This window comes from Colletotrichum destructivum, chromosome 2 (genome assembly GCF_034447905.1).
Source record: "Colletotrichum destructivum chromosome 2, complete sequence".
NCBI classification, from domain to species: Eukaryota; Fungi; Ascomycota; class Sordariomycetes; order Glomerellales; family Glomerellaceae; genus Colletotrichum; species Colletotrichum destructivum.
In genome coordinates, this window is record NC_085897.1 from 511,756 (window position 1) to 537,309 (window position 25,554).

The 25,554-nt window shown below is 55.7% G+C and overlaps 8 protein-coding genes across 8 annotated transcripts; 5 read left to right on the forward strand and 3 right to left on the reverse strand.

Annotated features, from left to right (window-relative positions):
- Positions 1-63: 63 nt before the first annotated feature.
- On the reverse strand, positions 64-1,266 carry CDEST_02345 (Putative thioesterase, alpha/Beta hydrolase; the record flags this gene model as incomplete). The annotated part of the gene is made up of 1 exon (XM_062918504.1): positions 64-1,266. One exon carries the CDS (start codon positions 1,264-1,266, stop codon positions 64-66), a length of 1,203 nt encoding a protein of 400 aa, XP_062774555.1.
- Positions 1,267-2,113: 847 nt separating this feature from the next.
- Positions 2,114-3,518, forward strand: CDEST_02346 (Putative short-chain dehydrogenase/reductase SDR, NAD(P)-binding domain superfamily; the record flags this gene model as incomplete). Its single annotated transcript, XM_062918505.1, has 7 exons — positions 2,114-2,422; positions 2,502-2,571; positions 2,676-2,715; positions 2,774-2,799; positions 2,912-3,007; positions 3,100-3,139; positions 3,227-3,518. 7 exons carry the CDS (start codon positions 2,114-2,116, stop codon positions 3,516-3,518), a joined length of 873 nt encoding a protein of 290 aa, XP_062774556.1.
- Positions 3,519-4,073: 555 nt separating this feature from the next.
- On the forward strand, positions 4,074-5,931 carry CDEST_02347 (Putative cytochrome P450; the record flags this gene model as incomplete). Its single annotated transcript, XM_062918506.1, has 5 exons — positions 4,074-4,322; positions 4,382-5,116; positions 5,192-5,357; positions 5,422-5,635; positions 5,709-5,931. The coding sequence occupies 5 exons, from the start codon at positions 4,074-4,076 to the stop codon at positions 5,929-5,931; spliced, it is 1,587 nt and encodes a 528-aa protein (XP_062774557.1).
- Positions 5,932-6,345: 414 nt separating this feature from the next.
- Positions 6,346-8,277, forward strand: CDEST_02348 (Putative major facilitator superfamily, MFS transporter superfamily; the record flags this gene model as incomplete). Its single annotated transcript, XM_062918507.1, has 2 exons — positions 6,346-6,595; positions 6,695-8,277. The coding sequence occupies 2 exons, from the start codon at positions 6,346-6,348 to the stop codon at positions 8,275-8,277; spliced, it is 1,833 nt and encodes a 610-aa protein (XP_062774558.1).
- A 2,987-nt stretch (positions 8,278-11,264) lies between these two features.
- On the forward strand, positions 11,265-13,962 carry CDEST_02349 (Putative major facilitator superfamily, MFS transporter superfamily; the record flags this gene model as incomplete). Its single annotated transcript, XM_062918508.1, has 3 exons — positions 11,265-11,508; positions 11,630-12,364; positions 12,457-13,962. The coding sequence occupies exons 2-3, from the start codon at positions 12,068-12,070 to the stop codon at positions 13,960-13,962; spliced, it is 1,803 nt and encodes a 600-aa protein (XP_062774559.1). The 5' UTR covers positions 11,265-11,508; positions 11,630-12,067.
- A 1,668-nt stretch (positions 13,963-15,630) lies between these two features.
- Positions 15,631-17,245, reverse strand: CDEST_02350 (Putative protein kinase; the record flags this gene model as incomplete). The annotated part of the gene is given in 5 exon segments (XM_062918509.1): positions 15,631-15,916; positions 15,953-16,191; positions 16,213-16,383; positions 16,397-16,448; positions 16,521-17,245. The coding sequence occupies 5 exon segments, from the start codon at positions 17,243-17,245 to the stop codon at positions 15,631-15,633; spliced, it is 1,473 nt and encodes a 490-aa protein (XP_062774560.1).
- A 732-nt stretch (positions 17,246-17,977) lies between these two features.
- Positions 17,978-20,029, forward strand: CDEST_02351 (Putative cytochrome P450; the record flags this gene model as incomplete). The annotated part of the gene is made up of 4 exons (XM_062918510.1): positions 17,978-18,266; positions 18,359-18,793; positions 18,905-19,654; positions 19,807-20,029. Exons 1-4 carry the CDS (start codon positions 18,064-18,066, stop codon positions 20,027-20,029), a joined length of 1,611 nt encoding a protein of 536 aa, XP_062774561.1. The 5' UTR covers positions 17,978-18,063.
- A 144-nt stretch (positions 20,030-20,173) lies between these two features.
- CDEST_02352 (Putative P-type ATPase, HAD superfamily, P-type ATPase, transmembrane domain superfamily) lies at positions 20,174-24,506 on the reverse strand (the record flags this gene model as incomplete). The annotated part of the gene is made up of 3 exons (XM_062918511.1): positions 20,174-20,636; positions 20,709-24,046; positions 24,105-24,506. The coding sequence occupies 3 exons, from the start codon at positions 24,504-24,506 to the stop codon at positions 20,174-20,176; spliced, it is 4,203 nt and encodes a 1,400-aa protein (XP_062774562.1).
- Between the last annotated feature and the right edge of the window lie 1,048 nt (positions 24,507-25,554).

Here is a 25,554-nt window from a genome sequence, read left to right on the forward strand (position 1 = left end):
ACTTTGATATTTTCCCATTTGAATTAAAAAGAGAAAGAAAGTAGGCTAGGGCATAAAACGCCTCTACACCCCCTGGAGCTTCAATTCGTAATCCAACAAAGTCACAAAGTCATCAACGTGATCCTTGGTTAGCGCCGTATAATGATTACCCCCCACAAAATGGAAAGTTGATGAATGAGAGTAGTCCTCCCATTCCCGAACGCGTATCTCCCATTCGGCCTCGGATACACCCCATTCCGACAGTGGATTGGCCCTAAAAGACGTGTAGCTTGCGATTTTGCCTTGCGGAAGATACCCCTCAGCCATGCGAACGTTGCCGTAAAAGACTCGGTGCCAGGATTCGAGTCTCTCGAGAGTGACGCCTGCAGATTGGAGACGGGTGCGGAAACGACGCATGACAAGTCGGGGAAACGAGGCAGGGTCCTGGTCACGTAAACCGTCCTTCATTTGACCTGCTTCCAAAGGCGTGATCAGGCGTCTTGTCGATAGTAGGTCGACGATAAAAAAGCGTAGCGTTGCGAAACTCATTTTCAGGATGTTTGGTGCATTGTCGACACCTCCAGCAAATGCTACCACCTCTCCCGCGGCTTCTAATGCTTTGGCGACTTCGAAGGCGATATTTCCGCCAAAACACATGCCCAATAATGCATAAGGGCCATGAGGCTGCACCTGTCGTATCTCTTCGAGAAAGCATTCCACCAACTCGTCAATGCTTTCGAATGTCGTCTCGCCAGGTTGCAAGCCGCGCAATCTGAGCCCGTACAGAGGCCGATTGCGAAGACGGCTAGCCAGCTCTATCCAGCAGTGTAGCTCGCCGCCTCCTGGCGGGAAGAGAAACAGCGGTGTTTGGGTTCCTTTGGTGGTGAAAGGAAGCAGTAGACTGCGGTTACTTGCTACCGAGACTTTCATGATCTCGGTTTCCAGCGCCTTTACAGTTTGGGCTTGGAGGAGACATGTGATCGGTATTAGGGATTTCAAAGAAAGTCTTGCCTCCAATTTTGCCTTGTAGATCAGCATGCTCGGGCTGTCCAAACCGCCTTTCTGGAGGAATTCCCGAAAGTCGCTGTCGGGAAGGATTTCAGGAACTGATTGGAAGGGGCAAATCTCCCTCAGACATTCCACAATGATTTTTTGAGTCTTGTTCAACTTTGGAAAGATGTCGTCTTTAGTCTCCGTCTGCAGCTCCTGCTTTTCTGCATCAACGTGATACTGGCGAGATGTCTGGGTAGTTGAATGAAATATTTCGGTTGGCGAAGCCGACACCATTGCGATCTGGTTTGTCAACGTAGGGTCTTGAACACAATTATAAGACAACAAACACACACCACGGCCTTTCCGGTTGAACACTGGGCACTTCAAGTCTCAAGTAATCTGTGTCGGACAGATCTCGGCAGAGTTTACTTTAGACTCGGTCGCAATACCAGGGGTTGACTGCCGAAGCTTTGACATTGGAGCCGGCCGGCTAGTTTTTCTCCAGTAAGTCGTTCTTTGAGGCTCTCAGCAGCTATGCATAGGTATTCTATTAATATTCCAAGGACTTCGCTCATAACATTCTTTTTGGCCACTGCCGTCTTTACAATCATCGAATGATTCACCAAGCACAGCCGCGGTCCTCTCCGTGATAAAACTACATTTGCAATCTTCCATCATCACAAGTCATCTGCACTCTATCGGGCGGAAAGAAACGTCTCTTAGCGACGTTGAGTCTGGCTTTGACTCGTGGCCGCAATGGCGTTCCCTTTCTACACACGCAGTATACCAGACCTTGGCATGTCGATTCCTTTGCTTGCCGCTAAATGTTTTTGTTCAAATACGATCGTGTTTCTTGACAAATGAATCTTGCTTGATTGTGAAACCATGGTGCTGTTAATTCCCCGAGACTTCAATGACAAAATGGATATCATGCTTTTGCCGCGGAAGGTTCGGCTGATTTAATTACTGGCACAGTAACAGCGCATTGCTAAATCATAATTACTCATCTACCAAATATTCAGATCCGAGGCTTGAAAAAACGGCTCGGGGTTAGAAATAGAGTGGTCATACAACTGGGTGGCTTCTCTCTTCTCATATCCATTCTTCGGGCCCTTTTCGCATATCAAGTGTCTTAATCGCCATGATCGAGGTCAACCTCTTACCAAAGAGTCTCTCCTGCTCCCCACAAGTATCACTCGGCATCGGAGAGCTCTTCTCGGTAAAAGACAAGGTCGTCATCGTGACGGGAGGCGGTTCGGGCCTTGGAGAGTCCATAGCTCGGGGCTTTGCTCTTAACGGCTCCCGCGTCTATATCGTCGGCCGGCGTTTAGAGACTCTTCAAACGGCTGCCAGCGAGATTGGTGGCGACATCCATGTACTTCAGGGGGACGTGGGGACCAAGGCCGGCTGCGAGAGAGTGGCCGAGCAGATCAAGGCCCGCGAATCCCACGTGAGTTGCACCTTTCCATGAATCTCTCGGAGATTCGTCGTCTTCATTTTCTTGCGCTCACCTATTCTGTGCTTTTCAGGTCGACACTCTCGTCAACTGCGCTGGGCTGATGACCCTTTGGAAAGTCTTTGCCAAAGATAACGACGATGGTGAGTTCTCTGTCTCCTAGGATATGAAGACATCCCGCTCTTTGAAGGGATAGCCTCCACTGTAAACACTGGTATGAGTTACAACTGATGTCCTCGCTCGACAGCTGATGAGGTGGAGCATATGTTACTCAATGGCGTCGATGAGTTAGTAGCGAGCCCGTTTGAGGGAGTCCATCATGCGGCGCTAACTAGACAAACAAAGTCAGGATTTTGATCGCTCGAATCACGGTATGATCACGCGAAAACCAAAGCTTGAAAACGAAATCTAAAATGATGGGTCTAGTCAATGTCAACGGGGTTTACTTCATGACGACATGTTTTGTTCCATTGCTACGCAAAGCCGCCGATCCAAACGTCTTGGTCATCTCGTCTCTCGCCGCGTTGACAAACCAAAGGTCGGTGACATCAGTAGCTTATGATCTCGCAAAGGCGGCCGGTACGTTTTCTGCTCTGAAACTCCATTCTTACTTTTTCGTTCCAGCTCCTCGATTTGGAATATTCCAACTTGCTAAACCAACTCTTGAAAAGAAACCAAACTTGCCCTGTTGCTTTCAGCTCGCCTTCGTCCGTGAGTATTTGTCTCCATCACTCTATTTATCTGTGATTTCCACTCTAGCATCCCTGGAGTCTTGATGGGTAACCTGTGTCTTCTCAGGATGAAGATCCGCGTGAACACCATTTGCCCCGGAATATTTCCCTCGGATATGACGACGACGATGCCGACAGACGGCAATAAACCACCAAGCGCTGCCGCTGACACAGACCAGACCAGTTGGGGATTGCATCCCATAGCGCAAAAGACGACATTGCGATCAACTGCCGGTCGCCCGGGCCGCCCTGAGGAGATTGTTGGGCCGGTTCTGATGCTCTCGAGCGCAGCGGGTGCTTACATGAATGGCGCTCTGCTTGTCATTGATGGCGGCCTTCTTGTGAACGCCTTGAGCTAGTCATTTCAGCTTAGAGCCTCAAGAACCGACTTCGATGAGTCGACAATAGAAGCTGAAATATATCCTGCTCGCGAACTTCTGGCCTACTATTGCCGGCAAGCTTCGAAGGACATGCCGCGGATTGCGAATACATGTAAACACTTTACCTGTCTCCGATGTTCGAGCCAGAACGACCTGTCTGTAAGAATGCTTTTGTCGCAAATTTCTACATGGATTGCTGGGTGGAAAGGTTTCACTTTCAATATGTGAATGATTCGCTAGTTTATATTGGGTTCTCCCCAAGTCGAACTTCTGGAAACGTTAGGTTCGGAAGGACTGTTGGATGTTGTTCTAGATTGGTTTGTAGGAGACCAAATCGGAGCCTTTTGTTCGTGACAATCAAATCACCCGATGAAGGGGTTGTGTTTCCTGCCACTGACCCGTGCGTCGCAACCCACTCGCTGCTTTTCCTTGCTAACATGATATATGACCTGTAGGTGATTCTTGCAAATCACACACACGCATATCAAACTGTTTGTTTCTTACGTCTTGGAGCATTAGAACACCCAGGTCATCATGGAGAACTTCCCTCAACTCGTCTCCCAACGAGATGCCCTGCACCATGCCTGGGTTAACATTTCAGCTCAATCGGCGGCGAAGCTATCGTGCATTTTGTTATACGTGACTTGCGCTGCCGTGTTTGGCTTGTGGGTGGCGGCTCGGGCAAAAGCTGCAAAAGCCAAGAAGCATTGGGATTTTGACTGCCCCGAGGTCCAAAGGGACGGACCAAATCTGGGATCGACTCTCAAAAGAGGTCTTTTACAGGTGTGTCACAGAATTGCCGCTTTTTCACAAAATATCTATCAGCCGATAACACATCAAAGTACCCCGACGAGCCGTTCAAGGTCATGACGGCGGACGGCTTCATCGTATTCTTGCCCGCCCGTCACATCCAGGAGCTCTGTATGCACCCCAGGACTGAGGTATCCTTCGGCCATATGGTTCTACAGTACTTCTCATCATGGGCCACTGGTTTCGGCATCAATAACAATACCTTTCTCAAGGGCACCAAGTTAGGGCTCGTGTCAAATGGTGCGCGCTTCATTGGGCCCATGATAGACGAGACCAAGGTGGCCTGCTCTCGGCTTTTTGACGGTGGCGGACGCGGCTATACTGATGAGAAGGAATGGACGTCAGTCAATGTCAGTTACGCCGCTGGTCAGCTCACAGCCCAAGTCATGGCTCGTGCCTTCGTGGGCAAGTCACTCTCCCGAAACCAAGATTGGGTTGACGGACAAGTATCCTACCTGGCCTACGTATGGGCGGCAGCTCGAGGCATCCAGAAGTGGCCACTATGGGTACAGCCACTTGTGTATCGCTTCGTCAAGGGTTACAGAGATTTGCGTCACGAGGAGAGGCGTCTTGCAGACCTTCTGAAGTCCGAGTACGACGCCTCTAGACTCGGGATGAATCGTAGTGAAGCGAACATGGATCGGGAGCGGACCATGATCGATGACTTTCTGGCCGTGACAGATGCCGACAAACAAGGAGATATCATGTTTCACATGACACTGCAATACCAGCTGCTTTTTACCGCCATGCATCCAACTTCAGAAACGGTATGTTTTTTTCCATCTTCGAAGGGTTTTAGGCTTAGGTCAAAGACACTGATGTGGTAACGTGGCGGCCCCAAGTTCTGGCAAGTTCTCTACGACATTGCACTCTACCCCGAGTACCAAGAAATCCTGAGAAAGGAGCTCGATGGAATTGATCGAACAGACACGAGAACCTGGCTCTCACAGGTTCCAAAGATGGACAGTTTTATGAAGGAGTCTCAGCGGCTCCACGCCGCCTCCCTCGGTAAGATTGAAGAGTCAATGGAGAGGGATGTATTGCGCCTGTCTCTGACGACCTTCCACCTCAGTCACTTTGACCAGACAGGTTCTGAAACCGATGACGATTTCGACAGGGCTCCATTTCCCAGCTGGTGCCCAAGTCTCATACATGACTGACGCCATTAATCTCGACCCAAAGAGGTGGGCGGAGCCTGAGAAGTTCGATGGTCTGAGGTTTTACAAGATGAGAGAGGACATTGAATCCGAGTCTCAGCAGGTGACGCTGAACTACTCATACTCAGGGTTGTAGCTTCCTCAACCTCCCACCTTCTACCCTTACGTTACTACTTTGCTGACTGACAGAACGTTTGAATAGCCCGGGGCAGCTGAACTTCGGCTATGGTGTCCAGGCGTGCTGCGGGCGTCAGTATGCGGGATGGTTTATCAAGATGATGCTCGCCGAGCTGGTCACTATGTACGATTTGAAGTTGAAGGAGGATCCCGGGGTGGTAGATGACAAGAGATGTTTTACAGTCCGAAGCCAGAGGATCGGGAATCCGAAGGCTGAGATCTTAGCCCGCCGACGAGTGATATCATGACGGGAACGAGTAGCCCTAATACCGAGTGATTGATTTATCACGTACTTGCGTATGAGCGCTTGGTATGTAAGTACCTGGATGGGCTTGATTAATTACTCGATTAGCCTCCCCTTGTGTAATACGAAGTCAGTCTGCTCCCTAAAACAAGAGCTCAGCCCACACGGACCGTTTACTAGATGACTGCCGAGATGCTGGGGGAGGAATGGCTGATCACTACAAACCTGTGTGCGGCACTCGGGTGATTTGCAAAAGGATTTATGCTTTTAATGTGCCGACTGAATCCCTGTCATCAAGCTGAGAGCACTGAGACGAAGAACAACAAAACAAAAGAGTTTTGCAAGGCCCAAAAGCACGGGTGCACTTGCTGCTACCTAGCATACACTCGGGCAAGAGGCTCTCACTAGGGTTATCGCCATGTCTGCTGCCGCGTCGACTGAGGAGATGCAACATCGCGCGGGAGAGACTTTCCACCGGTCCCCCATATTGGACAGTACTAAGTCCGGCAGTGCCAAAGACGCAAAATCAAGCCCAATAGCCTTCGAGACGCATGAAGTCGACACCAGCAAGGAAGGGAAACCTGTGCAAAAGACAGTTGCAATTGGTGTATTGACCTTCGGACTCTGCCTCGTGGCGTTTGCGGCAGCAGTAGACAACACGATCCTAGGTATGTCTAGTGAAACCAGTTAAACAAACGTCATATCGATGCCTCTACTTATATTCACGTCATCATATACTGTATCTGGTCTGACGTGGAGAGAGGCAGGCACGGCCATCCCGCGCATAACAGCCGATTTCAACTCGCTCCAAGATGCCGGACTGTACCGCAGTGCCTCTCTGGTCGCATCGACGGCACTTCAGTTACCGTATGGAAAAGCATACGCGCAGTTCAACGTCAAGTGGATTTATATCGGCAGCCTCATCATCTTCGAAGCGGGCTCCATTCTCTGCGCAGCCGCGCCCAACTCCGGGGCACTCGTTGCCGGACGTGTCATCTCGGGCGCGGGGGCGGCGGCGCTCTACTCAGGCGCCATCAACATGCTCGCAATGGCAGCAGGCCCGCAAAGGGCCCCCGCGCTTTTTGGCATCGTGTCCAGCATGGTTGGCCTGGCGTCTCTGGTCGGTCCGCCTCTGGGAGGCGCCTTTACCGACGCGCCGAGACTGACATGGAGGTGGTGCTTCTGGATCAACCTACCCATTGGCGGCGCCGCCGCTGTTTGCATCTTGGCCATGTTCCGAGCTCCCCGGCCGTCGCCTCCGCCAGAGTTGGATACAGAAATGCACGGGGTCGGGCATGCGCATGATGCTGCGCAAGTTGATGTCGAGACTGACCCGGCATCAACTGCCCCTTGTCAACCAGACCGCCAGGACTCACGAATCACGTCCACAGCCATTCATTTCATGGAAAAGCCTTTTGTGAAAAAGGTGCGGAGGATGGATCCGCTGGGCACTGCTCTCCTGATTCCGGCCTTGGTGAGTCTGCTATTAGCCCTCCAATGGGGTGGGACAGAGTACCCATGGTCAGACGGGCGGGTTTGGGGCTGCTTGGTCTGTTCGGTCATTCTCGCGGCCCTCTTTGTTGCCTCGTTGTGGGTGAACGGTGACGACGCCGTGATCCCACCCCGTCTTCTCCGGGACCGCTCCGTCCTGGGCGGCGTGCTGCTGGTTTTTGGGCTCTCAGCGGCCTTATTCACGCACGTCTTTTTCTTACCATTTTACTTCCAAGTCGTACAAGGCATGAGCGCGACGGCCTCCGGCCTCCGCATCCTCGCCTACCTCGGGGCCATGGCCTTGGCTGGAGTGTTTGCCGGCGGAGCCATGTCATCGCGCGGCGCCTTGTCACATCACAGGCCGTACGCTTGGGTCGGAACGGCCCTCTTTGTCGTCGGAGCAGGCCTACTACACATGCTGTCCATTGACTCGGGATTAGGCATGGTCGTGGGTTTTCAGTTGTTATCGGGGGTCGCTCTGGGCGTTGCGTGGCAGGTTCCCTACGTCGCGGTGCAGCGATCAAAGAAACTCGCGATGCGGTCGGGCGATGCCGCCATCGCCAACGCTATGATCGCCTTCTCCAACTCGTTCGGCGCGGCCTTGGGCATCTCTATTGCGCAGAACATCTTTGCCACGACGCTTGCCAGGGGCCTTGCGGATCTGCCGAGCTTGGATCCCGACCAGGCGCATGCTCTCGCGAAAGCCGGCCAGGCCGCACGGTTAAGGGACTCCGACTTCGTGCCCCCGGAGCTCCTGGCCCTCGTGTTGCAGGTTTTTCATCACGCCATCATTTCGACGTTTACGTTTGCTGCTGTCGCTGGGGGTGTGGCGTTTTTGTGTAGTTTTGTGTTCCCATAGGGCCAGACTCAGCTGTAATAGTAGTATGCATAACGATAGAGTATTGACCTACATATACATCATCATGATTGTTTTCTCCAGGTTCTTCTCCTTGTTAAATGTAGCTAAATCAAAGTAAGATCCCTAGGTATTTGGAGAAGAGTTGTGAAACGAATAGCGTAGCCGTCAATGCAAATCCAGCAAATCCGGGCCTATACTTGTCGAACTGGCTACGTTGGTGGCGACATTTGTTGGCTGCCCAACTTTCCAGTTCCTACTCGTGAAAACACATGATGATTCATGCGAGAAAGTCATGTGTTGTCAATCTACATAACAGAGTATTCCCGTATTTAACGCGCTGTACTATGTAGTCTCCCTTTCGGTCGGTCCTTCGATAGATGAAACTTCTCAGTAATACCCGGCTTCATTCGCAGTCTCTGCGACGTCAAGGCCAGCAGCTTTGCAGAGTTAAAGCCCTCTTACAGTCTGAGGATCTAGTAGGAACGATGATGATATCAAGGCCCTGTCCACTGAGCTGCGGGTGTACTTGCTGACGAAGCAGTCATCACTGTGTAATATTAGAGTCTCTTTCTCTAGCTGCTGGCGAAGGTAGAGAGCTCTAACTCGTTCACTTAGATGGACTTACAAATTTGCACACCCAGCCCTCAGACGACGCCTCACATTCAGTATCAGGTTTGATCGATGATGTCGCCCCGAATGAGACAGGGCCGCCCCCTTCTTCCAGGAACCGGGAAAACGATGTGTCAAAATACGAGTTGGAAGGGAAACCCCGACTCGGGCATCATTCCTCACGGGTTCCCTCTCTCTGTCCCGATGAGGCAGATTAGGCCGAGTTTGACGAAAGCCAGGTCTCAGACGGAAATACCATTTCATCTTCCAGCTCTCGCAAGGGTCCAGTTCCAGGCCTGCACGGTTGCGAACGGGTACTGTCGCGCTCCCTTGCCCGAGAGTCGTCCCGTTCAGGTTCATCCCAATGCCAAAAAAAAAAAAAAAAAAAGTCAATCCTGCTTGGGACGATCCGATCATCTGTCTCATCTAGAACCACCACCGCGGAATGGGGAAACGCTTGCGCAAAGTCGAGCGAGATGCGCAGATTCCCGATCTCTGCGCGCAGGGGGAGGGAGGGGAGGGGTGAGGAGGAGCATGTAGTCGGCGATGATGCGCGTCGCCAGCCAAGAACACGCGGGGGCCGTGAGCTGGGAGAAAAAGCAAATTTCGTGAAATCATTTCTGACAGAGAGCAGAAGTTCACGGCCCTCTGCTGACGACCAGTCACTTTATCTCATCTTCGTCACATTTGAACCGGGGTCTGGGCGATGTAATAGCAACGGCGGATGAACGGGACGTCTGATCTCGCGATCCGTGAGGCATTCGCAATCAACTGACTGTTATTGATCTCAAAAAAACTCAAAACTCGAAACTCGACAGGGAGCACTTTCAGATTCAAAACCCTCGATTCTTTCCTTTTGGCGAGCCCCGATCGGCCGATGTATTTGCATCTCCGGTTACACATTTCCAGCTTCACGGCCGAGGGATCGGTGGATTTTGTTTTTCTTCGGCAGCTTTTTTGTTCTTCGGCTTCATGCCGGCATATAAACCAACAGCAGAAACATCATGACGGGGAACCGGCCGCATCTTTGGGGGCGAGGGTGGAGGGGGGTTTGCTTCAGAACGGAACAAGGGGGGGGGGCCGTAGATCTGAGAAAACCAAAATCTACGCAAGGCGAGTGTGTGTGTGTGTGTGTGTGTGTGTGAGCGCACTTTGACTCAAACACGCACTCGAATGTCCATCATCATACGCCGTGAACGCCTTTGAACGTCGCCTCACTGTTTCTGTGTTGCTCGGGATCTTGCATCATTGTCTGGCTTCTTCGTTGCTTGTTGGGGAGCCTGGGAAGAGGGGGGAGGGAGACATGAACATGGACATGGACACTCGGATCTCCTGTAGAATTGCTTTTTTCGATATGCAGGTTATGAGCATCATCTCCCCTGCGGGGGTCCACCGTCCAGCCAGAGTCTTGGGAATGCCCGACGGTTATTGTTAGGTAAACCACTTTGGGATTGGACTGCCGAGTCGAGATTCGGCGTTCGCTTATGTAGGTTCTTTTCTCAACAAGGGGGAAGAGAGAGAGAGAGAAAGTTGCTGCAAGCCCTCCCCCTCTCCCCTCCCAAGGCCATGCAGATGACGACCAACTGCATTGGGGCTGTCCATAGTCTGTCTCCCTTCTTCACGCACACGAGGGGAAGGGGACGTTTTCTTCGAGTCACAGCCAGGCCAACGAGCCAATGTCTTGAATTAGTGTGTAAATGAGAAGCTGATGAGGATCCTTTCCTCCTCCCGCGTACTCACTAATACCTAGTCAAGAAAACTCTGCCAGCTCTATTTACCCACCCGTCTCCCTACATTCGATCTACCGAGTGGCAACACCCTCCCGATGCTTTTCAGATACTGCAGCAGCTTGATTGATTGTTGCTATTATTATTTCTTCCCTCCCGGAAGATGATCTTGCTTCTCACAGACGGAGAACCGAACGCACGGCAGCACCACTCTGTTCGTTTTCTCAACTCCCTCGTCCTGAACTTGAGGCAACGCCGCGGCGCAACGGCAGCTGGGGTCGGTAGCTTGTCTTTGTCCCGTCCCGCGGGGCCCGCCTAACCAGACCTGCAGTCGGTCCTCCCATCTCGGTGGATGTGCCGACACGAGCCCCGTGCGTGCGGGCTCCGGTGAGAATGGGGACTTGATTGCGAAAGCAAGCTCGGCGAATGTGGAGCTGGGCGTGTATAATACGTATGCGCATGTGTGTGTGTGTGTGGCCACGGCAGACGCCCCCCCCCCCTCCCCTAAGCACACGCAAACAGCTTTCCTTTTTTCTTTCTTTTTTCTCACGAGCTGGGCAAAGAAAAAGTACCATCAAGTTCCCCCCTCCTACCATCCTGAAATTCATGGCCGAGGCGGTACATCTTGAGTCCCCTCTCCTCCTTCCCCCCCATTCCTCAAGACGATCTTCTCATATGCATGGGTTCGCCATCTCGCAGGTCTCACCCACCGCGACGGAACATTGCCCGGAAGGCCTCTCCCGGGACGGCCGGCATGGGTTCAACTCCAAGGGGGAGGGGTATCTGAACCTCCAAGCCCATAAGCCGCAAGGGCGGGAGGGGGGACTCGCAACCATCGACCGTGTGGACTAGCTGGTTTCCCGGGTCGAGGTCCCGCGTGTCTTGAATCTTCTTGGTAGGTCCGTTCCCCCGATGATGCTGGTCCCCTTTTCCCCCTTCCCATCCCACTGGCTCGCGGGACTCCATCCGTCTAGCCCAGGGCGAGTCTAGTTGAGAGCACATCTCATTCACAGAAGTAGGTGAAAAAAGCAACCCATCATCTTTCTTGTTGTCTCGAGGAGATCTCCAGTGCTCCACCAGAGGAGCCAACTTCGGCTGCGGCCCACAACAACAACAACAACGACCCCCCGGGGGGTTCCTGACGGCGGTGGAGGGCGGGCTAGACTTCTGCTTTGAGATGGAACTGAGCAAACATTGCCAGGGAACCAGGGGGGGGGTAGATGCTCTGCGCATCCATCATCCGCATCATCACGGATACATAAGCCAAAGTGTTCGCACGATGTTGAATGTCATGAGAACTCGGAAACCATCGCACTGAGCAGCATTCCCCAAGAAAGACACGGGTTCATCTAGCAGGTCACGGTAGTCATCTTCATCACCACCACCACCATCATCGTCATCATCTTCTTATTCCTCATCTTCCTTCTCCAAGAACTACAAGCCAGTGACAAAAGATGAGGCGCAACTCGGAATACAGGGAGGCAGGTCCTCCCCTGGACCTCTGGGTTCCCATCACCGAGGAGAAGGACATTGAGATCATCATCACACACAACATCGGCGACGAGACATATCTGGAGAAGGGCACCCAGCAGACGCAGGCCGTCATGGGAACAGAGTCGTTCACGTCCACCCATACCGATGACGAGTCCAGCAGCGTGAGCAGCGTGAGCAGCGAGCCCGAGAAGCCGGCCATGTCCAAGGCGCGAAGCATCGCCCTCGTCACAACAGTCAGCGGCGCAAGCTTCATGAACGTGAGTCCATCCATCCACGCGGACATTGTTCCCCCGGGTTTACCTCCCCCTGGCATAACACTCTCTAACTTTTTCCACCTCTTCCAAAACAGACCCTCTCAGTACAGGCCGTCGTCATCATCCTCCCGACCATCGGCCGCGACATCGGCATCCCGGAATCCCGCCTCCAGTGGATCGTCTCGGCCTACTCCCTCGCCTTCGGCTGCTTCCTCCTCCTCTGGGGCCGCATCGCCGACATCTACGACAAGCGCATCATCTTCATTGCCGGCACCGCCTGGCTCGCCGCCACCACCCTCGCCAACCCTTTCATCCCCAACGAGATCGCCTTCAACCTGTTCCGCGGCCTGCAGGGCCTCGGCGCCGCCGCCAACGTGCCGACCGCCATCGGCATCCTGGGGACGACATTCCCGCCAGGCAAGACGAAGACGTACGCCTTCGTCGCCTACGGCGCCGGCGTGCCACTCGGGAGCGTCTTTGGCACCATCCTCTCGGGCTTCATCGCGCAGTACGCCAGCTGGAAGTGGGTGTTTGGCGTCATGGCCCTTCTTGCCGGTCTCGTCGCCGTTGCCGGCTGCTTCTTCATCCCGCCCGTCGCCCCAACAGCGGTGGTAGCAGCGCCGGACAAGGTGAAGGCCCCCGGCGCCAGCAAGTTCAAGTCCGTCGACTGGATCGGCGGCGGCCTCATCACCGTCGGCCTCTTCGCGCTGATGCTGGCCCTGACCGAGGGCAACGTGGTCGGCTGGCGGACGCCCTGGATCCCCGCCGTCATCGTCGCGTCCCTTGCCGTCATCGTCGTCTTCTGGTTCTGGCAGCGCCACCTCGAGTTCAAGACGGACCGGCTGCCCCTGATGAAGACGTCCATCTTCCACAGCGGCAAGTTCTGCGCCGCGCTCGCCATCATGGGCCTCTTCTTCGCCTCCTTCAACAACTTTCTCATCTTCGCCACCTACTTCTACCAGGACTACCAGGCCAAGTCCGTCCTCACGACGACCCTGTACTTCCTGCCCACGGGCATCGGCGGCATCCTCGTCGCCTGGGCCGCCGCCCTCTTGATCTCGCGCGTGCCCACCTACATCCTACTCGTCTGCGGCAACGTCTCCGTCTCCATCGCCTGTCTCCTCTTCGCGACGCCGATCCCGACGAGCACGTCCTACTTCGCCTACGGCCTGCCCGCCATGCTGCTGTCCGTCATCGGCGCCGACATGGCGTGGCCCACGCTCATTCTTTTTGTCTCCAAGGCGCTGCCCCAGGAGGACCAGGCCCTGGGAGGCGCGCTCGTCAACTCGGTTGGCCAGGTCGGTCGGTCCATCGGCCTCGCCATCTCCACGGCCGTCCAGACGGCCATCATGGCCAAAGCTAGGGGTGTCTCGGTCGAGAACGCGGGCCCCGTGGAGGAGTGGGACCAGCCCTCGTTGGACGGTCTCCGGGCGGCCAACTGGATGAACTTTGCCCTCGGCATCACTTCCCTTACCATTGTCGTATTATTCTTCCGCAGCTCAGAGATTGTGGGGAGGGCCGAGTCGGCGCCAAGGAAGAAGGCGTCGGATGTTGAAGAAGGGGTCGTGACCCGCAGCGAGATCATTATGGATAAAGACTAGATTTCCTATGTTCAAATACAAAAGTTCTGATTTTTTTCTTCACTCAAGATCACTAGTCTTGTTCATAAGTCGACTCTTCGCTCATGTTCCATTCGGCCAAACCTGACTTGTGGTGAGCCTTGAATATTCGAGCTAATTATGTTCCAATGGCGCAGCTGAAAGCAGCCAGGGTCAGTACCATCTTTTGGATAGTGAGTGACGGCATCATCCCATTATTTGGGACCCTTTAAGATTAAGCGTGAGTGACTACATTCGAGAGCAAGCGCAGCAAAGAAGCCTTAATCGCACCGAGATTTTCCACGCCTCCACATGATGCAAGCACGGCACAAGGGCACGTAGGGTATGCCACACACTAAGGTTGATTATCCGGCTAGTTTCCTACGATCATGTCATTTCGATCACCGATTTCCCCTTTTGCCCAGCCGAGCGTTTCTTATACCGCTTAGTTCCAACGTCCGGGGCCCTTGTCCCTTGGCTCTGCGGCGCAGAGAGAGAACAAAATGTTTGCTTCCAAAAGCAACCCACCACCCCTACCTACCCCAGGACTCGAAGAACACGCATCCCCGGTCCCAACCGGCAAACTCGAACGTGCAAGCCTCTGCTGACCGCACCTTAAACGAGGCAAACATCGAGCACGCAAAGTGAAGAAACCCTTGAAGCGAGCCTCGACCGCGCGGAGGCTCCGGCAAGCATTACACAGCAGCAGTCTGATATTTGGCGCTGGGATCGCAACGTTGTCTGCTTTTGGGCCCCGTTCCCGTCTCTGCATGTCGTTTCGTGTTTGTTCTCTGGGGACGGTGGGCCGCTCGCTGCACGGCTTGGTGCCTCATCACTGGGTGGCACCGGGAATCGCGCCGCAGACTCTAGGCTCTGGGGTCCCGGCTGCTTGCTTGGTGGCGTTGCATTGATCAGCGAGTAGACAATGTTGCCACCGTTGCAGAACGTTTGTGTTGGAGCCAACTGCATCGGGGGGAGGGGGGGCATCACTGTTCCGAGTGGTTGAAGGTCTTGTCGACAGTGCTCAACTACACAGAAAGGGGCCGGGTTTGGGTAAATTCAAGAAAATGCCCTATATGTCACTGCAGAACATTCTCACACTCACCAACACATTCGGGACTCCTGAGCAAAATGAAGTCGATGATGTGTAGAACTGTCTCGCAGCAATTCATCCGGATCTCTCCGTCTTCCACCGCCAAGCGGCCAAGCCATGATAAATGCTGTACACAATCCCCATTGTAATGATCACCTGCTCTATCCACATCCGCATTGAGGGTACAAGATGTCCCGCTAACCCGTAGTCATTGCCACGGCTCTTGCCCAGCAGCACAAATCTGTTCCAAGACGCTCGTCTCCGCCTAATCGAACAAGCGTTTTGGTACGCGATGGTGCTGGGGGGTCCAGCCTCGAAGTCTTAGCCTCAGGGGTTCCATGGACACTGCACGTTGACGACATACTTAACACCTACAATCTACATAAGCTAATGCTCAGTGGGTGAACTCTCATGTAGTTTGAAGAGACCAGTCCAGCCGGTTGCCCGCGGCTCAGGGATGATGCAAGAGCACGGCGTATGTTTTAGCCGATAAGCACGGGAGGGTTTCGTATTCATTAATCTTCGAAAGGTACGTTGGAAGTAAAAGGACACAGTATCATAACTAGGGCCCTGGTGTATCACGTGGAAGTGTCTGTACATGCCTGGGACAGAGCTCTTGAGTAGCATGCCCAGGTCTTCTGACACTTTTCATACGCGGGTAACGCCCAAGTCTTCATCCAAGCCATGTCCAACACCTCGTCTGCAGTCGGCCGCTCGCTGGGTCTCCATGCGAGCATCCGGCGTAGCATCTCAAACAGCGCAGCCTTCTCCTCGTCGCCGATAACGTCCATGCCGCAAGACTGTCTCGGCTCCTGCACCCATTGCTCAAATCGCCTGTCCCACGTCCATATGTCACGCTCGTTGCTGAGCGGTCGCCCCGCCTCGTCGAATCATTTTGACCGTTCTTCCCAGCTATCCCACCACTCGGACGGCAGGGGACCTTGCAAATGAATCTGCTGGGCCATGATTTCGTCCTGGGGCGCAAGGATCCCGTCGATTAGGGATCTGTGGGCGAGCAACTCGAAGACGGTGCAGCCGAGACTCCATATGTCCGATGCCAACGAGAGCGGCGTCTTCGGCTCGAAGAACCCCTCAGGAGGACGAATCACGAGGGGTGTGTACGACTCAAAGCGGGATTTCTATGATGGGCGAAAGGCGACACCAAAGTCGACGAGTAGTAGCTTTTCTTCGTTCAAGGCGATCTCATCGCTTGCTTTTCCCAGCCACACGGGCGGGATGGCGTACGGAGGAACCCCAGCTGCTGAAGAGGTGGGTTTTCCGTCGAGGCGGACGATGGCCTCTGGCTCTGGGGCTCCAAACTCAGCATATAACTGGTCAACTGACAGGTTGTTGAGTGATGAAGGTAGCTGGAGAAGGAGGTTCCCGAGATGGAGATCTGAGGCAGGGAGTTAGTTGATGGGTTAGCGGGGGAAGATGTGGCAGCAGAGAGAACGAAAATAAAACTTACGTAGCACCATGAGCATAATCGTTTAAGTGAACGATAGACACAGTTATAGTAAGCTGAGCAGCCAGAGACCGAGCGACGTCGAGCTGGAATAGTCTCGGGTCGGACGCCTCCTTCGCGTCCATAAGGCTGCATCTGGCCGGGGGCGTTACGAAGCAAGGATGAGTCCCATTGGGGCCTTCAAGAGTAAAACGGTCGAGGACCAGAGGGATCATAGCCGCCTTGCCTGTCGTGTGGCTGAACCCATCAGAGGTGGCAGCAACGCCTGTCGTAAGCTGAGACAAAATATCCACTTCTCGGCTGTCCGCGTCTGCGGTGCCGACTTTGATGGCGATATACGTCGACGTCTGACTGTCAAGAGCAAGCCATACCGTTGAGAATGTGCCGTGGCCTAGCTTGTGGACTATGCGATAACGCTCGTGAAGAACATCTTCGATCTGGATGGGGTGATAGCCACCCGGCCGGTAGTCACTCAGTGCCTCGACATCTTCGACATACCCATACTCAATATTCGATGCCGACATGGTGGTGGAGTAAGGCGCACACGGATGGACGGGAAACGTTCTTTTGGGGGGTCGGAAAGGCGAATGACACGTTCGTCGCGGAACAATGCGTCGCAGGAGGTTCGGCAGCAACTGCGAGCAGCAGCCGCTCGTCAGCAACAGGCCAGAGGCGGACAGCCTGCTGGCGAGGTGGTTGTGATGAAGAGTAGAAAGTCTCGTAGACATGCTCGGCGAGGGGGCGTACTGATTGAAACAACAAAACAGGAAGCTTTTTGCGTGGTTGGTTATCAGATGTGTTGGTGAATATTTTACGTTCAAGGGAGGTTTAGACTGTAGTCGCCTGCCCCCCCCCCCTCCTTAGCCCTTACAAGGCCTCCATGTCCGGCTACGCACTCTTGGTTCCAACGACAAGGTTCCACAAAGCCAAGATTACCGGAACAGAAGCGGGAATGCGACAACTGATCGCCTTGTATCATCAGTCGATTAACGGGGAAAGGCTCTATGGCATTTGTCAGATGCATCATGCCGCTTTCTTCAATTCCGTCAAACCATGAATACAAACAGCAGATGGCGTGGGTCCAGGCTGTAATCCAAACACTTCTAATCAACGTTTCTCATTGATTTCCACAGAGCTGCACCTCGGATCGATGCGCCGTACTACTTTTCGCGGTCACTCAGCTACCCGAGCAACGCCGGCTCCGGAGACCCACCTCGGACCCGGAACCTCCATCCCGAAAGATTGGTCTCGGAGCCGACCAGTCCGCAGTTCGAGCGGTTGCTGACGGATGATCTTCGTCCGATCGACTTCGGGGTGATGGGCATCAATCCAATCCTTCCAGTGTCTGACATCCAAGCCGCTAGCGCTGCCTGTCAGCACTAATCCGCGCCTCCAATCGACCACTGCTTGTCCAGCAGAGAACTGATTTAAACACCATGGGCACCCCCGTATAAATCATCCACGCGTCCCCCTCCCCAGGATCCGACAACCCCGAAGGTCTCTTCACAAACATCCACCAGTCACCCGTTAGCATCTACGAGACATCATGATCGCCTCAGGACTTGAGGGCGGTATCGTGCCCTTCACGGCACTCGCCGCCATCCCATTGTTTCTCTTCCTCGCCTACCTGGTCGCCAACCCAGTGGCCTTGGACCCGAATGAACCGCCCCTCGCCCGCCCTACCATCCCCTTCATCGGCCACATCATAGGGCTCTTCCAGCACTCATGGAAATACCTCGACATCGTCCAGTGAGTCTCACGCTATTCGGATCCCATCAGTCCCAGGGGAGCACAAAGAAGAAACAGACTAACCCCTCACCTCCCCTCTTCCCGCCAAAAAGTGCAAAACACCCCGGCCCTATCCTCACCCTCCCCATGCTCAACGGCAAAGCCTACATCATCACGGACCCGGACCTCGCGCAATCCGCCATCCGCAACCGCGCCCTCAGCTTCGACCCGCACCTGCGGGACTTCGTCCAGGGCATGACCGGGCCCGGCGTCGACGCCGCCACGATGACGACCTGGGACGACCCGGCCTTCTTCGGGCCCTGGGTCAAGATCATCTACGGTGCGATGGCCGGGCGCCCGCTCCTCGCGCTGAACGTCTCGGCCGTGGGCCGCGTCGCCGCCAGCCTGAACGCGGTAGGGGGAGGCGCCACGGACGTCGAGGACCTGTACCGCTGGACCCGCGAGGTGTTCACGCTGGCCAGCACGGATTCCCTCTACGGGCGCGAGAATCCATTGCGGGCTGACAGGCGGCTCGTCGACGCGTACTGGTAAACGCCCACAACCCTCTCCCTGTCTTTCTCTCTCACCGTGAAAGACAAGACGCAAGCAAGCTCCGAGAAACATCCCCCATTTGCTGACCACCCACCCAATACCCCCAGGGACTACGAAGCTGACGTGAGCAAGCTCATGCTCAAGCTCTTCCCTTCCCTCGTCGCGCCCCGCGGCCACCGAGGCCGCGACCTCCTGGAGCGCGCTTTCGAATCCTTCTTCGCCGCGAACCACCATGAAGGCCCCGACGTGTCCTCGCTCGTCCGCGACCGCCGCGCCCTCTCCGCCCGCTCCGGCATGCCTCCCCGCGCCGCCGCGTCCATCGAGCTCATCTTCCTCCACGGCGCCATCTCAAACACCTTCCCGGCCTTCTACTGGCTCTTCGCGCACGTCTTCAGCCGCCCGAAACTCCTCGCCCGCCTCCGCGACGAAGCGCGAGCCCTGATTGTCAAAGAGGAGGAGAAGGAGGAAAAGGATGAAGACACGGGCGGCAGCAGCAGCCGCGGCGACGAGAAGAAGCGCGTGGTGACGCTCCACGTCGACAGGATCGAAGAGCGCTGTCCGCTCCTCATGTCCTGCTTCCGCGAGATGCACCGCCTGCACGCGGCCGGGGTGCTCGTTCGGAAGGTCATGTCTGACACGACCATCTCGGACGACGGGGGAACGGCTTACGTCCTGCGCAAAGACGCACAGGTGCACGCGCTGCAGACGGTGCTGCAGACGAGCCCGCGGATCTGGGGCGACGATGCGGCCGAGTTCGTCGGCGACAGGTTCCTGAAGGCGGCGGAGGCGAAGGGGGAGACCGTCGCTGGCTTCGCGCCGCGGGGGTTCCTCGCGTTCGGCGGCGGGAAGCACATCTGGTAAGTTTCTTTGGGGGTTCGCTCCTCATGTCACTGGTTCCGTGTCGATACCCCTTTTATAAAGCCCCCCCCCCCCCCCCCCCCCCCCTCCTCCTCCCCAAAATAGAGAACACGGAAGAAAAACCAGAATGGCTGACATGACAACGTATCAGTCCCGGACGGTTCTTCGCCAGCGGTGAGCTGTTGGGGTCCATGGCACTGCTGGTATCGGGCTTCGACTTCACGGCCGTGGATGGCAATGTGCTCGCCGTCCCCGAGGCGGTGGCGGTTCCGCTGACGGCGTCGTTCGGGAAGCCGGTGCCTGGAAGCGATCTCCGGGGACAGATACGGAGGCGGCCCGGGTGGGAGGACGTCCATTGGGAAGTCGCTGCGTAGCAGATGGGAAAACCAGATTATTTCGCTCTGTCGACTTGACTTCCTCTAAATGTGTTATGGGAGAGAGAAAAACAGAAAAAAAGTTGAGCAATTCAAGCTGTAAAAGAACAGAATGGGTATCTCATGCAATAAAAAAAAAGACTTTCAGACCGCCCTCTCTGACCTCACATCGTCACGCACCTCATCCCCACCTACTTCTACGATTTCGTCCTCCTCCTCCTCCTCATCCCTCGCCATCCTTCTCAGCTTCTTCCTCACAGCCGGGTCCTTCTCCAGCTCCTGCCACAGCTCCAACCGCCACTCGTCCGCGCAGACGTCGTCCTCCTTGCGGATCCACGGCCACCGCCACAGCCCGGCCAGGATCATGGACCTCTGCAAGGTGCGGAAGACGGTCTCCATGAGAATGAAGACGGTGGTCATGACAATGAGCGTCAGCCACCACACCCAGTCCGCGCCGAACGTCTTGGAGAACCCGTCTCGGACCGCGTACGGCGACGGGGCGCGGGCGTAGATGGACGACAGGAAGCCGTTCCACGCCCACCACCCTGAGAAGGTGATGAAGAAGCACGCCATCACGATGGCCGACTTGTGGTGGGTTTCGAGGATGCTGCGGGACACAGTTAGCAATGGGAAAACTTGATTCGGAGAAGAAATTGAGCTACGGCCAGCCGCCACTTACAAGCACTTGTAGTTGATCCAGACGACGCCCAGAGTGAACGCGAGATCGCCAACGGCGAAGAGGCCCTGGTCGCTCGAGTGCGCGAACCACACGTATCCGGCCCAGACGCCCCAGTAGGCCAGCACGCCCTGGCACGCCGCCGAGAACATCCACGCGGCGTACTTGACCAGGTTCAGCCCCATGTTCCGCTGGCCGTAGACGTACAGCTCCGGGACCGCGAGCAGCGTGTCGGCGCTGAGGTCCTGTTCCCAGATGCCCATGCAGATGACGCAGAGGCTGGTGAACAGGGTGTTGAAGACGGTCAGGCTGGCCATCTCGTACAGCGAGGTCCCCGTGTACCCGTTGTAGCGCTGGTACATGGCGGTGGGCAGGTAGAAGAACATCTCCTTCCAGAACGTGCAGAGGATAAACTTGGCGGTCCGGACGTAGTTCCACCGGCCATGCACCAGGAGCAGGCGCTGAAGGTACCGGAACTGGGCGATGGCGTAGTCGGCCACTCGAGCGGCCTGGAGCCCTTCCTTTCCCGAGATGCCGACGCCGACGTGGCTGGCGGAGATCATGGCCAGGTCGTTGGCGCCGTCGCCAATGGCAAGGGTCAATCCGTGGCCCATACGGCTTCCTGACTTGCGGAGCTGGGACCGGACGGTCTTGACCATGAGCGCCTTTTGCGCGGGCGAGGCGCGGCAGCAGATGACCGAGTCAACAAAGGGCACGACCGCGTAGAACTGGGCCGTCAAGTCAGGGGACCTCTCTATAGAAGCCAGGGAGTGTCCGTCGATGACGACGACGCTGTGGACCGAGCCGGAGTGCAGGTCCTCAGACAGCGCAACCAACTGGCCGTGGAGGTCCCCCTTGGTAACGTCGAGAGTGAACAGGTCAGAGACGGGCTGGCAGATACGGGCCGAATGAGCAATGTTGATGGCCGTCTCGCGCTTGTCGCCCGTCAACATCCAGATCTTGATGTTGGCGCGTCGGAGCTTGTCGATCGTCTCGGGCACGCCCTGCTGCAGCTTGTCCTCGATGGCAGACGCGCCGACGAGGGTCAGGGACTGCTCCATGGTCTCTGCCGCGGCTTCAATCTTTTCCTGGCGGTCAGTCAAGCTCGTGGCGGCTTCGTCAAAGTTCTTCTTCCAGGCGCGATAGTCCTGTTCGGAGATGAACTTCTGGGCAAAGAGGAGCGTGCGCAGGCCTTCGGTGGCGAAGTCGTCGAGGTGCTTGAAGCACCGGGTGAAGACGGACGAGTCGTCTGCGATGGCGGGATCGTCGAGGAAGGCGAACTTCTCGGGGGTATGATGAGCGAGTGTGGTGGGAGAGGCCGGCGATGACTCAAACGACGCATTGCGGATGTTGATCGAGGGACGGAGAAGGTCGCCCGACTTGCCCATCTTGTTGCTCGCCTCGAAGGACTGGCTGCGGTCTGCCGCCTGAGGTCTCGTACTCGGCCCTGGAGCGTGACGCGTGATCCCGATGCTTCTTCGCAGCGACAGGCTCGCGCGGCCGCCGGTGCTGATCCTCGGCTCCTGTTGCTCGCTCTTCCGCACCAGTTCGTGTTCCAAGTCCGCGCTCCTGCGAACATTCTGGGCCTTTTGCAAGGCCAGGTTGGCCATCTTCAGCCTGGGGAGGATGACCGAGTCGGCGCCTTTGCAGATGATGCAGATTCGTCCGTCCGGGTAGCGCACGACGATAGACATCCTCTTGCGGTGGCTGCTGAACTCGATGACGTCCAGGATGTCGAAAGTCATGTCCTTGCCATTCCCACCGGCGTCCGAGGCGTGTCGTAGTGTAATGTTGGAAGATGTCCGGGAAACGACAGTGTAGCCGAGCTCCTGTGCAGCTCGAACGATGGCCAACTCGTCCGGGGACGAGGACTGGTATTCCACCTCGCCGTCGCGGATTTCCGGAAGACAGGTGTGGCAGAGGGCCATGGCGAGGATGTAGTCCTTGGCTCTCCTGGCGAACAGCGAATGGGGTCTCAGGGCAATGAACTCGAGAAGCTCCTTTGTTGTCACATCCGGCTGCACATGATCCGGACGGCCCGTAGATCGCCACTGAGAGGAGGACCGTCGTGCAGACGGGGCGCGAGAGTGGGCCATGGAGGGCCTTCCCAGGGACGTCGGAGACTGGACGTAATCATCGACCAAGGCGTCCGCTCGGATGTACTGGGTCGAGATGCGAGGGCCTCCTCCTTTGTCCTCGGAAAGGGTATCGACTGAGCTGTCCTCCGCGCCCTCTGCCTCGAGGTCGACATCAGGCTGGTGAAGCCACGCCGTGCCCGCGATGCTCAGCTTCCGGAACTTCATGACGTTCTCGGTCAGCGTGCCCGTCTTGTCGGTGAAGATGTAGCCCACTTGGCCTAGGTTCTCGAGGATCGTGTTCGTGTTGCACCGCGCAGGCGTATCCGTCTCTGCGTGGTACATCTCGACGTCGGAGTTGAGCATGAGCAGCTGGCCGACCTTGACGATCTCGAGACTGACGTAGAGCGCTAGCGGGATGACGTTGTTGAACTGGATGATGAAGCCGATGATGATTTCGTGGAACTTGACCTGGGCTCCCTGGAGATACCACGTTCTTCGCTCCTGCGACCTCTGCCACATGATGTATCCCATGGAACAGCCAATCGATAAGATGATGACATAGATGGCGAGGGTCGCAACGATCTTGTTGGCCACGGTCTCGAGGGCAGGCTTCTTCGCTTTGGGATGTTGGTTGGCGTTCATGCGAATCTTGCACTCCTCGCCGGTGTTGATGACGATGCCGATGGCCGATCCAGTGTTCCGCAGGATGCTGCCACGGTAGATGACCTCGGCAGAGGTGAGTGGCAGCGACTTGCCGTCGACAGTGATCTTGCCGTCGAACTTGTACAGGTCGGGGTTCGGGTCCTCGACGACGAATTCGGCATCGCAGGCCATTATCTTCTCCAGGGTATCGTGACCCTTCAGCGCTGCCGACACCTGCTTGCTCTTGAGGTTGGTTTCGCCGTCAAGGGCCATGGTTTCGATGTAGGCGAGGCCGTTTTCCCCGTCGGCGTGGAGCAGCACGATATCCGCCGGGAGCGGGTCGTCTCTAGATAGCTTGATGAGGTCTCCAACCTCGATATCGCACCATCTTGTCATTGTCCAGGGCGCATCTGTGCTACACGTTTCCAGGGCACTTGAGCCCCTCGTCAAGAAGCCGCGAAGCTTCGACTGCCAGCCAGCGCCGCTTGTGACGCGATGCTTTGCATGCTTGAGAACACGGGCCGTTTCGGCGTTTTCGACTTTGTCGAGTCGGTGGCGCTTGAAGTCATCGTAGCCCTCCTTTGCGATTGTAACCAAGACGAAAAACAGCAGCGGTAGGATCTGGCGGGTAGAGTTAGTAATCAGGACGGGGCTCGAAATTAGGCCAGGGTTCACATGCTGTCGTTATATTTCCGGTGGTAGAAAGTCCAGGAACAGTCTGGGGTACGCCGACGCAGAGGAAATAGAAGTTGCCGATGCGGGAGAACTGGAAAAACAGTTGTTTTGGGATGAAATCGTAGACGGTGTAGCGGGACGTCCGGATGGTGTTGGAGACGTAGGGGTGGCCGCCCCGGCGCTCATCAGCCAAAGGCGCATCTTGGTCCAGCCGGAGAGGAATGCGACGGCCATATTTGGAGGGCGGCAGTGTCTTGCGGCCCAAGACGACCTCGTAAAAGACGCTCTTACACCACGTTAGAGCATCGTGACGGGTGCTGGCGCTGGACTTTTCATCGATTCCGGGAGGCGATTCGCCTGATGGCGGCGCATCGGGGGTCGTTTTTTCGTTCATCGTAATGGTCATCATGAATCAAGCGAGTGACGTTTGCAAGGGTCGCGCCGTCTTGCAGAATGGATCATTTCCTGGGGGGGGGTCGTCGCATCGGTTTCGGGGGGTTTGCGGTATTCAGCGGTTTATAACGAAAGACTGGCGCAGCAATGGTGAAGCCTCAGTGAAGCTGGACGCGCAAAGAATGTAGTCGGACAATGTGCAGGGCCATTGTGCTGCTTTCCCCAGACGGCTTCGATGATAGACAGAGAGAGAAGAAGAGAGTAAGATGGACAGAAGAAGAGAGAGAGAGGACCTGTGGGGAAGAAAGGCGAAGAGAGTTCGTCATCGCAGGCCACGCGCTGTGGGTGGTGGGCTGCCAAGGATCCTCGCGAAATTAGAGCCTGCAGATGCAATCTGTTGCTAAAGATATCAATCAACGAGGAGTCTCCAGTGCAGAAACGGGCTGTACTGCGTGCGCTGCATCAGGCCATCAGCGAGCAGGCTCCCCGTTGGAACCTGTTTTCCCGTGTTGATCTCCCCAAGTGGGCTGGACGACCGGGGGGGGGGGGCGGCTCTGGCTTCTGGCTTCTTCTGCTGTGGTTGATCCGGGAGGACGGCCATGTCTGTTGGTACCAGCCTCGATCACTCTGGATTGGGTGGGTGGATGGGGTGCGTTGAAGTCGCCAAAAGGTTTCTCAGGGACTCTATTTTATCGTCTGTCAAGAAGCTGCCAGTGATGTCGACATCCTGTTCAAGGTGCAGTTCACGTCGTGCGATATGATGACGGGTGGAAAGCTTAAAGTCTCCTCCCAAGGCGCCAAGGTAGACGGACCGAGTCCCCTGTGTTTTGATTGGCGTCGGGGAGGATGCCGAATTCGTTACCTGCCACCCAACCGCTCCGCGTGTTGTCTTCGGATACACGTACAGATCTAATCTACTACGTAGACTTGGTCTCCGTACCGGTGGTATGCTTGCATCCCGCGGTAGAACCCCATGCGGCTCCACGATCTGTAGTTTCGGCCTTCAACGACACATCGGTATCCGTATCCTGCGGCCTTTAAAAACGGGCGCCTGTGCGCCG